Consider the following 17,912-nt stretch of genomic DNA (forward strand, 5'->3'; position numbering starts at 1 on the left):
CCCTACAAAGTTTCTGAAGAAGGGTCTAGACCCGAAACATCAGCCTTCCTGCTCCTCAGACGCTGCTTGGCCTACTGTGTTCATCCAGCTCTATTCCTTGTTATCTCTAAATCAAAGTTTATGCTTCTAATAGCATTCAAACCAACAGCCTTGAGAGTCGGACACAAGAATTATGACAGGGTATCTTCCCAGTTCCTGCTATCCTGATGCATGTAACTGATCAAATCTTTCACTTCAAGATATTTGTGCAATTTTATCTTAAAGAAATCTACACCACTGGTTTGGTTTCTGATTGGCCAACAGCTATCAGAAAGTGGGATTTCCAACTCCACGATCCTTGATCCTCAGGAAGGTCCACTGCTTGTCACTTCAATGTCCAAGTTAATTCTTAACTCACTTCTCGAAAGAAAATGGCAAATGCGACACCGACCAACTGGATCTAAAATTGACCCAGGACTTTGGTCAACAGGCTCTAACATCACTGTGCGTCTCGGTGCTAAAAACATTTTTATCTATTTCCTGTCCATTACCTTTGCAAATTTTGCAACACTAAAAAGGCAATGTCCGGTGATAACTAGCTGTTGTGATAGATTGAATGAATGACTGACTGACTACGTAATATTTTATCTATGGTGCTGGTTGAAGAGCATTTGAAATTTCTGCTCTTTTACAAGCACCAAAAATTCTCGCCACCCAGGCAAGTTTCATCGCAAGTACAAGACGTACTGCACTGGACTGCCAACCTAGTTTATGCTCAAATCGTACTCAAAATTTACAACCTTGCAAGTTAGACACAGGAATTGTAGCAACTGAGCTAAGCTGACAAACATAAAACCTGTTTAACACTATCTTACCACAAAGATTTGATCATTTATTCCACTTCACCCAATTTGCTATTTATGGTAGAATTTGTAATATGATTGCTAGTCTGAGCCCAGAGATTTATAATCAGAATAGTACTCACAGTATGTCGAGTGAGATCTGTAACTAGTGAAAGCAGAACTGGGCAGGTCTGATAAATGTTTTGGTGTCGGGCAAGTAATTAATTACTATTAGCAAAGCTAAAATAACTGAAATTACTTCACAATCATCCAGTTTGTACCCTTATGTCATGGTTAAATCTGCAGTGCATGTTGAAAACTACAAGCTAAACTCAGGAATAAACTTTGAGATCCATGATTTCACAAACTGAAAATATGCATGAGATTTACTAACTAATCTAACGAAAAGATAAGTAGATCTACACGATAACATACTGTGGTGTTCATAGTCAGCTATGGTCTTATCCAGCTGCCAGACAGTTTGTTTTTTATTACATTTATGAAAAGATAATTACTTTAATTAAAATTTTATTTGAAATCAAATAAAAACATAGCTAGACAAGGCCTGACACAGAAATTTCTTTTGGGAAGAACTAAAATTAAGTGGCTAATTTGATAGATTTCTAAAATGGAGATTTTATTGTTGCCAGCTCATCAATAGAACTTTACAATTTTTATCCAAGTAGCACTCCCACAGGGCATTGAAAATATAGCCTCTGTACAAAAAGGACAATCAAGCAGGTTTGTGCTGAACAGCTTTGAAAGAGAGTGGAACCATGACTGAGTGAAGGAAGTGATAGACGACAATGACTCCACACAAACCTAGCAGCTCAAGGCTGGTTATGCAAGAGGTGCTGTGGGCGATCAACAGCAGCAGAATTGTACTCACACAACCTGCAAACTCATGGCCTGACATATCGCCCACTCAACCATAACCACCAAGCCAGGGGATCAACCTTGGTTCAATCAAGGGTGCAGGAGGATATGCCAGATGCAACACTAGGCATACCTGAAAAGGAGGAGTCAACCTGGTGAAGTTATCAAAATGGACCACTGCATACCAATCTGCAAAGCAGCAAGTAATTCCAGAACATCAGTGCAATAGATCAGGTTGAAACATTCGCAGTAATCTTCAGCCTGACATGTCCAGTGAATAATCTATCTTGGTCACCTCCAGTGGTTCCCAGCATCACAGATACTAGTCTTCAGCCAATTCAATTCATTCCACATGATATGAAGGAACGGTTGGAGGAGACACTGGATATTGCAAAGGCTACAGGCCTTAACAACATTCTGGCAATTGTACTGAAGGCTCGTTCTCCAGAACTTGTTCTGTACCTAGCCAAGCTCGTCAATACAGTTACAACACTGGCATCTACCCAACAATGTGGAAAATTATTCAGGTATGACCTGTACACAAAAAGCAGGACAAATCCAACTCAGCCAATTATTACCCATCAGTCTACTCTCGATCATTAGTAAAGTTATGGAAGGTGACATCAGTGCTATCAAGCAGCACCTGCTCAGCAACACCCACTTTAGGTTCTGACAGGGCCATTCAAATCCTGATCTCGTTACAGTCGGAGTTCAAATAGGGACAAAAGAGATTGATAGCCCTTGACACCAAGGCTGCATTTGACTGAGCACAGCATCAAGGAACCCTAGCAGAAGTGGAATCAATGGGCATCAGAGGGTCAGCTCTCCAGTGGTTGGAGTTATATTTGGCATGTAGGAAGATGGGTGTTGTTGTTAGAGGTCAGTCATCTCAGCCACAGGACAACATTGCAGGAGTTCCTCAGGGAAGGGTCGCTGGACCATCTTCAGTTGCTTCATCAATGGCTTTCCCCCCATCATAAAGTCAGAAGTGGGAATGTTTGCTAATGATTACTCAATGTTCAGGACCATTCAAGACTCCTGAAATACTAAAACAGTCCATGTTAAAATGCAAGATCTGGACAATATCCAGGCTTGGGCTGACAAGCGGCAAGTAACATTTGTACCACGCAAATGGCAATCAATGACCATCTATAGTAAAAGACAATCTAACCACTGGTCCCTTGATATTCAATGGTGTTACCATTACTAAATCCCCCACTGTCAATATCCTTGGGATTATCACTGACCAGAAAGTCAGCTGGACTCACTACATAAGTACAGTGGCTAAAACAGCAGCTCAGAGACTAGGAACAACTCACCTTCTGACTCCCCAAAGACTGTCCACCATCTATAAGGCAAATATCAGGAGGAGTATGATGGAATACTACCCACAGCAACACTCCAAAAGCTTGACACCATCCAGGACAAAGCAGTCCACTTGACTGGCACCACATCCAAAGGCATCCACTACCCCACCAGTAGCAGCAATGTGCACTATCTACAAGAGGTACTGCAGAAATTCAAAGATCCTCAGTCAGCACCTTCCAAAACCACAGCCACTTCCATCTAGAAGGACAGGGCAGCAGGCACATGGGAACAGCACCATCTATAAGCTCCCCTCCAAGCTACTCATCGTCCTGATTTGGAAGTACATCACCGTTCATTCATGGTCTCTGGGTCAAAATCCTGAAATTCTCTCCGAGGGTATTGTGGGTCAACGTACAGCACGTGGACTGTAACAGTTCAAGGCAGTAGCACACTTGTACTCTAGTACACTAGTACCTTCTCAAGTGCAGCTTCAGACATATAATCAATGTTCGCTGGCCAGCCATGTCCACATACTACTAATGAATAAAAAAAAGCATCAAATCCTTCTTTTCACATTCTTCCTGGTCAATGCAGCACCGAAACTCAGCTAACTCCCTATTTTCATACACTCAAGCCAACCCCTGTGACCATAATCAATATTATTTATCTATATCAATTGTGCAGACAACTCACTGTTTGCTCTTTCACAAGAGACAAGGCCAAGTCACAAATTCTGTCATGGGAAAAGGAAATAAAGTGTACTGAGATGTGAACATTTCTCATCTGAAGCCTAAGGCATTATGCTTTTGTTAGGTATTGTCAATTTGATGTTTTGATGCAAAGTTCACCAGTGCCCTATTTTGTATATAATAAATTTTATGATACATTATAAAGCACAGTTATTGCATAACTCTGATATCAAAGCATGATTTTTGTTGTACACTTTAAATGAAAGTAAATCATTAAGACCATTGAAAACTCTCTGCTGCAAGCAACAACGCCGCAGCATTACAATTTGCTATACAGTGTCTTCAATTACATACGAGTGCATTTAAATTAGACAAGGCAGATAAAATATCTTTGATTAAACAAGCATTTGTATGTCAGACCAGGACAAAAGTATAACACATATCTTACAAAGAGATGGACTGGACTGGATAGAAGTTTACCCTCCAAAAACAAAATGGTACAAAGTGTTCGGGCTTGGTATTCTAACGCTCTCTCAGAGAGTATTAGCAGCAATGTGATTTATAAAGACAAAGGATACCCTGTGCTGAGCAAGAGGTAGGTTGACATCAACGAGAGATTAATGCTTAGCAGTCGTTGGAAGAGTGATGTTGAGCTAAGCAAAGGAATCAGCAAGGAGGAGGCTGTAACAAAACATAATGAGGCAAAATCAGTAGTGCTGCAGTGTCAAACAGGAAAATAAAATGTGGTATCATATTTCTGAAAGTATAATCCCTCTCACATTTACAGCCTATTAATTATTCTATAATTATTCTGTAATTTCTGGTTGATCAGGTGTTGCATTTGTGCAACAAATATTCACGTATAAAAGAGAACTTCTACTTGGCATCAAAACCAAATGCTCCAGTAAAATCCCTCAGTTAAAAAAAAACTTGTGACCAAGGTCTCACTCATGGCAATGAAACAGATCTGCTTTAGTACTGTTTGAGGGCTAAGTGTCGGTCAGGAGAATTCTCCAGCTACCTTCAAATCACATCATTGGAGCTTTAACGACAATATGAGGGGCCAGGAGAGGTCAGCCCCATCCCTCAATCCCCCTTTGTTTAATGTTACTTCCAAAAGCAGCAGTCTCAAATGGTCTGACACTCTTTCAGCAATACTTTGAATACATAATCAAGGTTGAAGAGGAGGTCAAAATACCAGAACACAAGGGAATAAGTCAAGAGAAGAACTTAATGGATTTAACACAAGTTCAAAAGAAATGCAAATGTAAATGCAAAAAACAATGGGATTTAAGACGGACAAATCTCTGGGATCTGACGATTTCAGCCCAAGGTAGAAAAATAAATAGATGAGGATATTGCAGCACTATTAGTCATAATTTTATCAATCTCTCTAGATTCAAGAATTGTGGCTTCAAATTGGGCAATGGGCAAACTTTACTCCATTATTCAAAAGAAAGAGTTGGAGAGAAAAATTGGCTTACTGCAGACCTGTCAATTCAACATCAGATTTGAGAAAGCTACTTGAAGGTATCACCAGAGACAGAATGACAGAATATTGGCAAGAATCAGTTGAACAATGAACCATCATGGATTTGTGAATATTGGATCACGTCTGATTTAGCAAGCTGATTTTTTGTTTTGAGGTGGTCAACAACATGCAAGATGTTGAAGCATATGAATATTGTCAAAACTAGAGTTCCTGAAGGTATCTGACAAGGTTCCACACCAGAAATTATTAGTAAAAATGAGAGCACCTTGTGTTTGAGGAAATCTTCTAACATAGCATGTAAATACTGGGGTGGCAGAAAGTAGGGATAAGGGATCTGTTCCTAATTTTGCATATATGACCAGATTCAGGAACCTGTATAGAGTCCTCAACTTTTCACCATAAACATTAATAATATGCAAAAAGGAATAAAGAATCACATTTCAAAGTTTGTAAATTACGCTAAGGTTTTGGAGTAGATCTGTAGCTCGGGTTGTGGGGTTGAGGTTGGTTGGCTCACCAAGCTGGTTGTTCCGCAGACATTTCGTTACTGTGCTGGGTAACATCCTCAGTGCAGCCTCTGATAAAGCGTCAGTGTGTTTTCCCACCTGGTTTTTAAAACTCTGGGGTCCGTTGCAATGAATTGCCTCACTTCTGGGTTTCCTCTGTAGTGGAATGTATATGGGGTCAAGTTCAAGTGTTTATTAATAGTATGTTTCGTGAACTGCCATGCTTCCAGGAATTCTCGTGCTTGCCTCTGCCCAACCTGCCCAGGATCTTGGTGTTCTCCCAGTCAAAGTCATGGTTCTCCTTGTCCATGTGGATTGAGACGAGGGAATATTGGTCGTGCCTTTTTGTAGCCAGTTGGTGTTCATGTACTCTTGTTGTTAGTTTCCTTCCTGATTGTCCGATGTAGTGTTTCTCGCAGTCTCTGCAGGGGATCTCGTAGATGACAACAACCTACCTCAGCAAGCCAACCAACCTCAATATTATGCTAAATTGGAGGCAGTGAGTTGTAATGGCGAGAGCAGGAATTTGCATGGAGACACAAACAGACAATATTAACAGACTAAACTGTAGCAGGTGGAATTCAACATGAAGTTACCCATTTTTAATCTAAGAAAAACAAATCAGAACATTTTCTTAGCAGCGAGAAACTAGGAATAGTGAGGCACAAAACGAATTGTTACCTACACACCAAGGCTGGCAAAGATGAAAAGAGTAATCAAACGTGCTGTTATCTCTGAGGCTGGATATTTTACTGACGAAATAGTGATTAGGTTTGACTTTGATCAGAACCAAATCGGAGTACTATAAGTAGGTCTGCACATCTTATCAAGCATTCATTTGCAATGGTTGGGGTGATTAGTGCTTATTTACCATAATCAAGAAATTATGAAGATGTTACATGAATCAATGCTTGGAGTTTGGAAAATTGAGTGTCGAGATAACAGAGGAATTTGCATGAGGAGGTTTACAGAACATCAATTTCCTCTGCAGAGAATCCAGAACATGGGTACGACCTTAAAATAAGAGCTAGGCCATTTAGAAGGATTGGCAGCTGGAGGTCAAATGGAGTTTTCAAGACAGGTTAATAGCTTTTTGTTGTAAGAGCTGTCAAGGAAATGGATCAAAATTTAAGCCATTCAGATCATTGGATCTGTTCAGTCATTCCATTTCATCAGTCAACCTGCATCGCAATTGCAATTACACTCAAATCTCTGGGCTAGAACTTCAAACCATTCTTTCTGGTTCAAAGAGGATACTGTTGCCAGTGATCCATGGTTGCTACTTGTGCTTTTTTCCTTTATGTATAGAAACACTGGCAGGGAGAAATGTACAGAAATCGATGATACTGTTGACAACCTTCTGGGAACCTGGGTTCAATCTCGCCATGGCAGATGGCGGAATTTGAATTCAATCTAAAACTGGGATTAAGAATCTGACAATTAAGAATCCACTGTTGATTACTGTAAAAACCCATCTGGCTCACTACCGTCCTTTAGGAAAGGAAATTGTCATCCTTACCTGGTCTGGTCTACATGTGAGTCCAGACCCACAGCAATGTGGTTGACTCTTACTTGGCTTCTGTGGTGGGCAATAAATGCTGGCCTAGCCTGCAATGCCCTCATCTCGTGAATGAATTTTTAAAAAAAAAAAAATCACCCGAGCTCCACTCCTTCAGACAGCAGTTCCGAAGCCAATTAAGCACTTCCTGCCAAGCCCACAAAACCACATGGAAACATCACTGATTACATCATTACAAAGAATCAATTTTGTTTGGAAAAATTCTTGCAGCATACACTCACCAAGTGTTGTCCAACTGATGATCTGACTGGCTAAAGGGAGCCCCTGTTTATCTGCCAAACTGGAGTGTGTCATGTTCACTACATAGATTGATAGAACAAGACCTGCGATCTGCAAGTGAACAGCACTTTTGTATTAGATCACTTTCAAACAGTTAAATGGTGTAGTCGCAAAACATCCTTATGGTTTAAGCAACATGATGGCAAGATATTCTCACAACACAATTCATCTGTGATTTTAGTTCCACTGTAAAATAAGGAGTAATGAAACTATTCACCCATATATCTGTGTGTTGGACAGCTGCAAGATTTGAGCGAAGGATATTCAAAATTGCTGCAGAGGTATATTTAATGCATCACTGCCAACTATTTCAAGAAAAGCCTGGCAGAAAATTACTTGCTGTCCAGGCTTGATACATAAACCACTATACCAAACTAAATTGAAATGGATTTCATGTGTATGCTATTACAAATAATTAAAAATTAGTACATATGTAAATGTGACCTTAAATATTTTGAAATAAGTGTCCAAACGTTGTTGCCCAAACCATGAACTGAAAATCTTGCCTTTTTCCTGATCAGGGAAACTTTGCTTTTACCTCCCACCCAACACTAATTCATTATCCCAGTGTACCCATACAGTGTTCCAAATAGCGCCAGGGTTTCACACTGTTCTACAAGATTCTCAGGTTAATGGTCTGTGACACATAAATTGTAATAGCTTTTGTTTTTAAAAAATAATTTGAAGTATGAAAATAGTCTTGATAGGAGTGGACAAAAAAAGTAACCAAGATTACTGTTCCCAATCAGAGTGGAGTGGCCTCCATGAGGATGGATGCTACGTGAGTTCAGGACATTTAATTCATTGTTAAGGGTCACTTATGAATATTGGCAACTTAAAGGAGTCACCCCAAGGAACCTAATAGCACTTGGACAGCAAAAATGGGAGCGGAATTCATAGTCTGTATACATAACAGCACTTCTGAGAACAAGAAAACATATAGAAACTGAAGTGGTTTCTTTCTAGGTTCTGCAGTTTCTTTCCTTTTCTTTTCCACTGATAATGAGCATCACTAAGTTGGATTAAAATTATTTGAGCAGATTTAATGTGCTACATGTACATTTGACAAACCTGATGAAACTCATTACTCAAAGCATTAACAGAATGTGAGACTTGAGAATATTAGTCAATTTCCATCCACAAAGCAGTAAGAAAAAAAAATTCTTTTTCAAATGCCTCAAGGTAAATAAAAGGTGCTAAAATTAAAAGTTCAGGATGAAATAAGATATGCAGACCTGTGCAGTGTAAACGCTTCTGTTCACTGTTGTAGTTTCAACGGATTTCACCTTTGCCATCTTGAAAGAATTGAGGAAGATGAAGCTGCAGATGACCGTCAATATTCCTGCTACAGTTCTGTTTCCAATAAAATACAACAAATTAAAACGTATGGCCTACTCAGGGCCATAGGGCAACCAGCCCCACGTGTTTGTTAACAATCTCAGAATGATGCAGCATTGCAGGCGGTCAATTAGTCACTTGTATCCTGTGTTGATTCTTTGGTTTAACAATCCTATTAGTCACACTCCTCATTTCATTCCTAAAGCTCTCCAAGGTTTACCTTTTCAAGCACATTTCCAAATTCCAGTGTATAATGTCATCATTTTTCTAATTAATAATTTACAAAATATTCCAACATTAAATGTTTCAGTTTAGCCTTAAACATGGCACAGATTGTTTTCCTGAAGCCTCGCTTGCTACATAATGTTATCATGGTAATTTTATGCCAGATGATATTAGGGAACTCCTCTTTACACAGAAAGGATATGATTCCAGCAGAAACTATGTAACATGTAGAAGTGGAGATAAAGATTGCCAGATGCATTTAAGGAAGGCTTGATTGTTCCAAGATTTCTCAACTTTCTTTACCTTCTTCATTCTATATTCCTCAATACCTTTGTCTCATGAAAATCTATTAGCGTTAACCCTGAGATATTCAATTGATACCAAGTGGGGAGGCAATGGCCTAGTGGTATTATCGCTGGACAATTAATCCAGAGACTCAGATAGTGTTCTGGGAACCTGGGTTCGATTCCTGCCATGGCAAACAGTGGAATCCGAATTCAATAAAATATCTGAAATTAAGAATCTAATGACAACCGTGAATCCATTGTCGATTGTCAGGAAAAACCCATCTGGTTCACTAATATTCTTTATGGAAGGAAACTGCCATCATTACCTGGCCTGGCCTACATGTGACTCCAGACCCAGAGTTTTGTGGTTGACTCTCAACTGCCCTCTGGGCAATTAGGGATGGGTAATAAATGCTGCCAGCAACGCTTTCATCCCATGAATGAATGAAGAAAGTATCCAAAGACTCTAAGGAGATCAATTTCCAAGTTTTCATGACATTTGCTTAAAATGTGTGACCTGATTTCACACCCAAATGGTCGAAGCTCTAATCTATTGGGTTTCAACTCTAATTTTGGATTCATCCATGAGAGTTAGTAGTTTTTTCTTTACTTATCTTAAATCACTTCATTTTGAACACTTTGATTAAATCACCCCTGTGTTCTAAATGCAATCCAATTTTATGCAATCTGTCCTCTTGATATAGCTTTTCAAACTTTACGTGGGTGGATCAGTAATAAGCTTCCTCTCTGAGGCTTCCCAGATGTCCAGTGCCCAAAATGAAATGTAACACTTCACATGTGATCTGACTAACGGTCTGAACAACTGAGAAGCAACTTCTTCCCTCTGAAATCCAACCCACTTGCGATATAAATCATCCTTCCTTTGGTCTTTTCTGGTTAAATTTTGTGCCTGTGCACCAGCTTTTAATGGTTTGTGCACATAGATCATTTCTATACAGATCCTTTCACTTGTTCACAGTTCTTTGTGTCTTACCTCACCATAAAAAAAATTCCAATTCACCTGTTCGGAACTAAACTGATGAACCACGTACATCAAACTCCATTTCCAAGTGGCTGCGGCAGTAGATAGAACCAATAATTTCTTAAACATGCCTCTCTCTTTCAATCTTTCTTGTTTCAAAACCCTTTTTCCTTTCTCTCACACTGCGCACTCTTTCTTTCTCAGTTCATTCACAATCTATCAATCAACGCTTGTTCCAATTCTATCAAATTTACTTTGAAGTTTTCAAAATTTTATTAAAATAATATCAAATTGGAATGAAGAAAGAAGCTTTCTTCTTCTGTTTCTCTGCTGAAAACAGAAATCCTCGTCAATTTTCCCCTGCCTAACCAGACCCCGGGACACAGAGGTTAATTGCAAGGACCCTCACAGTATTGCCCAGTGTGGATTGTTCAGCTTAGTTTGCACTCAAGGCTTAACCTTCCCGGCCTATGCAGGACAGTGAACATATACCCAAACAGCTATATGGTTTCATGCTGAGCAAAAATTAATATTTTAAAAATCACTGAAAAGGTTGCACACAGATTCAATCATTTTGCATCATTAAAACAGAAAAACAATTACATCTGAAATCTTGCAATATTGTTTTGAAAATTATTTCCTCAATTATTGTTTAAAAACATAAAAGCTCATATTCTATTTTTCTTTACACCTACCTCAGGACACCACTCTTCTGAATTATGCCACTAATCTCCAAGTGATATATAAAACTAAGTTTTGTTTAAAAAAAAAGCTCGTGCAAACTTACACAAGACTAATATTGTGGCTTCTGCCTACAACTGGCATCAGTGGAAATACAGCCAGGATGAAGCTGAAAAAGATCCAGCTTAAAGACATGGCCTACGGAGAATAGAATACAACAAAAGCAAACAAAATTAACACAAACTGTACTGAGACACTGAATAAATTTTACATATTTTCAAACTAATGTAATGATACGAGTCAAAGGACTATAAATACTTTCACACCTCCAAATTTAAGTTAAACTGAGATTAAAGGCACAAAAAAATTACACATCATTTGCTACAAGCTCATATGTTTGCATAATAAGTGTTATAATTACTGAAAAGGTACAAGTGTCATGTCTGGATATATTGATTATGTAGAAAACAAACAGATTTCTTCTCCATTTTCACTCAGTCAGGACTATTACGACAATACTAAACTACTAGGATTCTAAAGGATAACTTTTTTTTAAAAAAAGGAACTTTATTATTTTTGATGCCATCAAGAAGTCTGGCTATTGCCTACATAATTGAAAGTTCAGAGGCAGTGTGCATGACCTTGTTTCTGCCATCTTGCCTGCTTGAGGAGACTCCAAACAAATCCAGTCCAAAACGTTAAGGTTCGTATTGATGTTTGCTATGCAGGTATTCCCAGAGTGACAGAGGAAGTGAGGGGGGTGGGAAGAAAGAGAGCGAGAGCACGACAGAGAGCGCGAGAACGCACGTATGTAAAAAGATCAGGACATATTACAATTTTGTTTCAGATGCTATTCATCCTCAAATAGTTTGCCAATACTACAATGTTCATCTATCAAAATACTTAATCCGCAAAATACCACAATGCTAATGACACTTGGAGATTTATAACAGATGTCTGCATCAATGCATGGAAACATGTACAGAAAGGAAAAGATCCCTCTCATATGAAATTAAGGTCTACCCATAAATGGATGATCAGAAAAATCAACAATTTTATGACTGGGATAAAACAGGATGACGCATGGCTGAGAATTTCAATAGTGATTTCTACTGAATAGCACTGATCTACTGCAGCAATGAACTTTTCTGATATTAGATTCAAGATACACAGAGCACAATAATTGGCATATATCTTACTGTTTATTTGATTTCAGAATGCTCATTGCTGAAGTGACATTCCATTCATCCAATACTGACTAAGAAAGACTTTAAAGGCAAACATTATAAATTACCAAAAACTTTACTTTCCAAAAACAGTTACAAGGAGCAGTCACCCTATCGCCCAAATACAAAGTCAATTTGTGGTGCACAATGTTTAAATAGATATAAGAGAAACAAACTGCAAGTTGTGGAGATTTGAAATATAAACAAAAACTGTTGGAAATACCATATACAGCTTTCAGGGTCTGATCTTCTCTAGATAACATCCCACATTTGGAGGTGCATTAAATGATATAGCATACGCTTAATTATTTTTTTCTGTAGCTTGTTATTCCCAAAGCAGATAGGTAGTCTGACACCAGGGGCTTGAGGGAGACCATTTCACATCAAGCATGGTCAACCAGGAAACTCTTCGTACCACCTCCAGCACAGGCATATTGGAAGGATGTGTAGGTTGATAAATGAACCTGGACTGACATGTTACAAATACACTTTCTGTGGCCATCATGTCCTTGGTTGGGAATTGAACTGGGAGGCCCTGGCTCAGAGGCAAGGACAGTAACCATTACACTACAAGATCTCCTATGGTGAACATATGAAACTTTGTATTCAAAAATTTCAACACAAAGAAGCATCCACATTTCATCAGTGTGTATATTTATGATTCTTTCTTATACAGCTATTAGTATTCAGTTTATTCCACAGGGAAAAAAAAATTTGAAACTCTCAACAGGCTTGCAAAAATTTCTAAACAAAAACAAAGTTAACTCAGTAAGTTAAACACGAAACATTAATCTATCATTCTGGGATGCTAACTGTCCTGCTACACTTTTCCAGCACTTCTGTTTGCATTTCAGATTTTCAGTATCTCCATTTTCTATTAATTCTTGGTAAAATGTGAGCTAACATTTATAAGTTTACACATGAATATCTTGATACAGTTTTTAGTGTAATCAGCATTGCAATACAAGTTCTCATGGCTAGTCACTGGACCAGGAATGCTAACTCTGCTTTCTCTCCACAGATGCTGCCAGATCTGCCGAGTTTCTCCAGCAATCACTGCTTTTGTTAAGATTTCCAGCAATCGGCAGTATTTGGGTTTCTTTTTATTCATTAATGGGATGCGGTGTTGCTGGCTAGACCAGTATTTTTGGCCATCTCTAATTGCCCAGAAGGCAGCTAAGGTCAACCACATTGCTGTTGGTCTGGAGTCACGTGTAGACCAGACCAGGTAAGGATGGTAGTTTCTTTCCCTAATGGACATTAATGAACCAGATGGGATTCATGGTCATCATTAGACAGATTTTAATTGAATTCAAATTCTACCATGGTGGGATTCAAACCTGGGGCCCCAAAACATTAGCTGGGTCTTTAGATTAACAGTTCAGTGATAATACCAATAAGCCATCATCTCCCCCTTTATTGTAGTACAAATTGTTGCGATCATGTGAAGTTTGGCATTCTTGTCCTGATGAGTGCAAGACAAAAAGCTTCGACAACATCTCTCTCTTCTCAAAAATAGTCAAGCTCTGTACTTCAAAGTGAAGTGTGATTTAGGCTTACATAAATATGCAGATAGATAAATAGTGTAACCAATATACCTTTCAAAAAGAGGCACTTTTGTCTCAGGATATATGTATATATATAAAACTTATTAGATATACAAAGAAATAAGAGATGGGCACCTTGTTCTGATGCAACAGCTTTGAATGCACTGGCCAAATGGCAATAGATACCAGCCCAAAGATGAGGACTTGCCGGTAGAAAAAACTCGCAATCTAAAACAATGAATATCCTGCCATCAGATATGAATGCTAAGAGATATAAAAGTCAGAAAAACTATTAAGCAAAGCAGAGGAGGGAATGAAAATATATTGTAGCAATACAATGCAATGATTTGCCAATACTCAGTATTTCATACTACAAGCTGCATGTCTGTTTCTTGCAATGGAACATAAATGGTTAAGAAATACTAGCATGGTTAAATACCAATAGGTTACCTCTACAAAAGCACACCAGGATAGGCTTTAATTATTTTTAATTAAATGTTCTAAAGCTGCAGCAATATTCAAGATAGACTTGCACAATTATGAGTAATTCGACTCAAGGATAATACATGAAATTCATTAGAAGGGTACTTTATAGCTTAAGCGATGTACTACACACAGCATTTCAACTGTAGCTCAGACATAACATAATTTATAAAAAGTAGCTTAGTTTGATTAGGAAAGATTACATAAGATAATGAAGGTTTGTCTTTTATTCATTCATGGGATGTGAGCATACCTACAAGGCCAGCACTTACTGCCTTTCCTTATTGCCCTTGAGTTGATGGTGGTGAGCAGTGCACAATCCCTGCAGTCCATGTGACAAAGTTAATCTCACAGAACCGTTAGGGAGAGATTTCCACAATTTTGATCCAAGCATGTGAACGGCTACTGCATTCATTTAATCCTCTTCACTGAATTTTTTTTATTATTAGTTCACTGGATAAGGGTGTTGCTGGCTAAGCAACATTTATTGTCCATCTATAATTGGTCAGAGGGCAGTTAAGAGTTAACCACAGTGCTGTGGGTCTTGAATCACATGTAGGCCAGACCAAGTAAGGATGGCAGTCTCCTTCCTAAAGGAATGCCCTATTAACTTCCTCAGGTAGGCAAATACATAAATATGTGGGCAAATAGACTCTTATTATCATTTCAGCCCACGTTCATTTATGCTATTAGCATTCTAGCTTGCCTGCTAATCCATAGATTGGCTGTTCTACTTCACAGACCTAATCAGACTGGGCACTGTGGTGAGGTAAGGGGACATTCATTTGCACTATCCTTGAAAGGCTTATCAGAATATAAAATTTGTTGTTGATTGAATTCATGAGTTCCAAACATTCTCATTGCCTTAAGTTACAGGGTAGGTGAAAGAAACCATTTATCAAACCAAATGCTACACACCTCAGTGCTTGGCTGCTCCGTGAATCCATGCCCTATGAGGTAAATCTGACTCAATGTAACATGCTGAGACTGTTTTCACACAAAATAGGCAGAAATCTAACAATCTGAGGCAAAGACCCCCACATCATTTTTACCAATGTAGAGCATATTACATCATTTAAGAAGCTGGAAGCTGGCCATGCTCTTTCGTGTCCTTCACTCAATATGAGCTTGAGCGGACAAAATCGTCTCCTTCATCCATATATTGTGAGGAATCTCACTAATAAGGGATGAAGTATTTCTCCACGTTTTATCCTTATCATCACCACTTAACTCTTCCAGATCAGTATAACATGTTAAAATACAGAATAGAAGTCTCCTTCCTTGACATGATCATTTTAGTCCCTGAAGACAAGCGATGGGTGATGGGGAAAAGTAAAACTTGCAAAAATTTCAAAAGCAAACACCATTACTTATTTCTGGTTTGACTGGAGGTGGGTCGGGTCTGAGTAGCCAATCTTCTCTCCGAAGACTTGTAGAAACAGAGGTCTTCAGAAAAGAATGCATGACTCAATTTTAATTGGATTTTAGTTTAACAAATTGAACTGAAATACAACCGACAGATGGCAAGAAAAGCTGGAACCATGAGGCTCATGACTTTCTTACACCGATTGTGGGCTATGAGAAACTGGAGTACTTCCCCCACTTCGTGCTGTTGGACCTAGGCATTATCTTGCTCCTACTCCCACACAACTATCCAAATAAGAATTTCAAACTGACTTAGTACTCAGTCCACTCAACCGCCTTCATGTCTGACAGTTTACGAATCTGGCAGATCGTCTGGCAGAAAACCTGTTGAAAAAAAATTTCAACATCCTGCAGTCAATATCTACACTAGGGAAACTGAACTTTTCAGGAAATCCTCCCCTTCCACTCTCGTCCCCACTCAAGTAAATATCTGAGCCAGTGCTTTTAAATTCCACAAAAAAATCCCATGCCATTCTACTATTAAATAGAAGAGACAGCACAGAAACAGACCACTATTTATGTTCCATCCGATTTTTCCTCATCTAACTTTATCATTCATTCTTTCTGATTGAACTCTATCAATATAATTTTCAAATTTTTTGTACCTCATATTTATCTGGTTTCCTTTTAAGTATTTCCAATTACCTCTTTTTGTGAGTTTTAAAAGTAAATTTACTTATTCTCATATATCCACCTCAAGTGAATGTCTATCACAAATTGTTTCTGACATTGTGGTCAGAACTCATATCTATCAACGTTGAGTGTCAAAGCGTAAGGACACTTCCATTAGTTATAGAAAAGAGCTTCACCTATAATTTAGATGGGAAAGTGGTTTACACTACTTACCATTGTTTCAATGCCGAGAATAAAAAGTATTAAACAGCCCATGGATTTTGCAGGATGAATAAAAAGTAAATTTATTACATCTTGAATAACTCTAAACCTGTTAAAATAAGCAATGGGATAAATTATTGTTTGGGATCAGTTCACCTAGAAATTGAATTTAATTTCCAATTCATAAATAACACACAGGGAAAAAAAACATAAAAAATTAACATTCTTAAGATCAAAGTCGTAATATAGGATACATACTTCCATGAAGACCATTTGCTAGAAACAAAAAGCTCAGAAGTAGCACCAAGGAGCAATAATAGTTTGAATTTTGATTCTCCATGCAACAGGATTTAGTTAGAAGACTGGCACAGGCCACTAAGGGAACGGTTAGAGCCACTGCCTGTGCCTGGTCACTGGATGCAGTCGACATAGGACCATTCTGAAGCAGGGTTGATAATTTATTGCCCTCACCTGCTGTTGGCCAGGTAAGGTAAATCTATTCCAACTATCACTATAATTTTTTAATCAATGCTATTTTTAAACAATCAGTTGTGGCTTCATAACTTCAAACTCTTAGAAGTTAGAAGTCTACACGGAAAGTAATTCAACCAGACTGCAGCAGTATTTTACACATTCACAGGTTGAATATTAATATTTTATGCTTTTTTGCCTTAATGCTTGGACATTATAATGAATGGTCTGGTCGTCTTTAAATTGGAATAAAGAATCATGGGCTAATTAAAGCATTTTGCCCAATTCTAGAATTGGTAAAATGCTGAAATTCTCTTTTACAAACCTAAGATATTAATAATTTCAACTTTTTAAACAAGATACAATACTGAAAGGTACCAATTATAACTGCACATTGCAAAACTATCGCTCCATATAACATGCACCTCAGGTTTATCTTGTTTCCATAAAGAAACTTTATATTCAGGAATATTTAACATTTAGTCCTGCCCTTCTTTGACCATGTATCTGAATTACCAAATTACATAATTTCCACCTGGCAATATGTGATTATAACTCACCACCTTTACTCACTGCACTCTGTGCATTCACATTGGCACAAAGTAACCCTGACTGAGAATCTATCACTTTCTCCCTATTCTGATCTTATCTAATAACTTGCAATTGAATTTCAAGTAAAAAAAAAGGCTTCTGTTAAAACAGGTACAGTGAACTGTGTTGTCAGCATAGCAGCAGTAGTGGTATGCTATCAGCATGCAAGATGGCCAACTAGCAAATAAACAAAAAGAAAAATAAAGGTGAAAAATAAAAGGTGAAAAAAAGGTATATTCACATTCTTCATCACAATTTTTTTGGCATCTGTT

General features: G+C 38.2%; 1 protein-coding gene across 9 annotated transcripts in view; it reads right to left on the reverse strand.

Moving 5' to 3' along the window:
• The window catches only part of pign (phosphatidylinositol glycan anchor biosynthesis, class N), a 101,401-nt gene that overhangs the window by 24,268 nt on the left and 59,221 nt on the right, over window positions 1-17,912 (reverse strand). For all 9 annotated transcript variants that reach the window (XM_059651990.1, XM_048520779.2, XM_048520744.2 and 6 more), the window contains 6 exons: window positions 16,591-16,687; window positions 13,972-14,064; window positions 11,170-11,261; window positions 8,786-8,903; window positions 7,493-7,601; window positions 4,273-4,375 (listed from right to left, as the gene is read on the reverse strand). In XM_059651990.1, coding sequence (XP_059507973.1) covers window positions 4,273-4,375; window positions 7,493-7,601; window positions 8,786-8,903; window positions 11,170-11,261; window positions 13,972-14,064; window positions 16,591-16,687 — 612 coding nt within the window. The remainder of the gene's footprint in view (window positions 1-4,272; window positions 4,376-7,492; window positions 7,602-8,785; window positions 8,904-11,169; window positions 11,262-13,971; window positions 14,065-16,590; window positions 16,688-17,912) is intronic.

The sequence above is a fragment of the Stegostoma tigrinum genome, chromosome 2 (assembly GCF_030684315.1).
Source record: "Stegostoma tigrinum isolate sSteTig4 chromosome 2, sSteTig4.hap1, whole genome shotgun sequence".
Classification (NCBI taxonomy): Eukaryota; Metazoa; Chordata; class Chondrichthyes; order Orectolobiformes; family Stegostomatidae; genus Stegostoma; species Stegostoma tigrinum.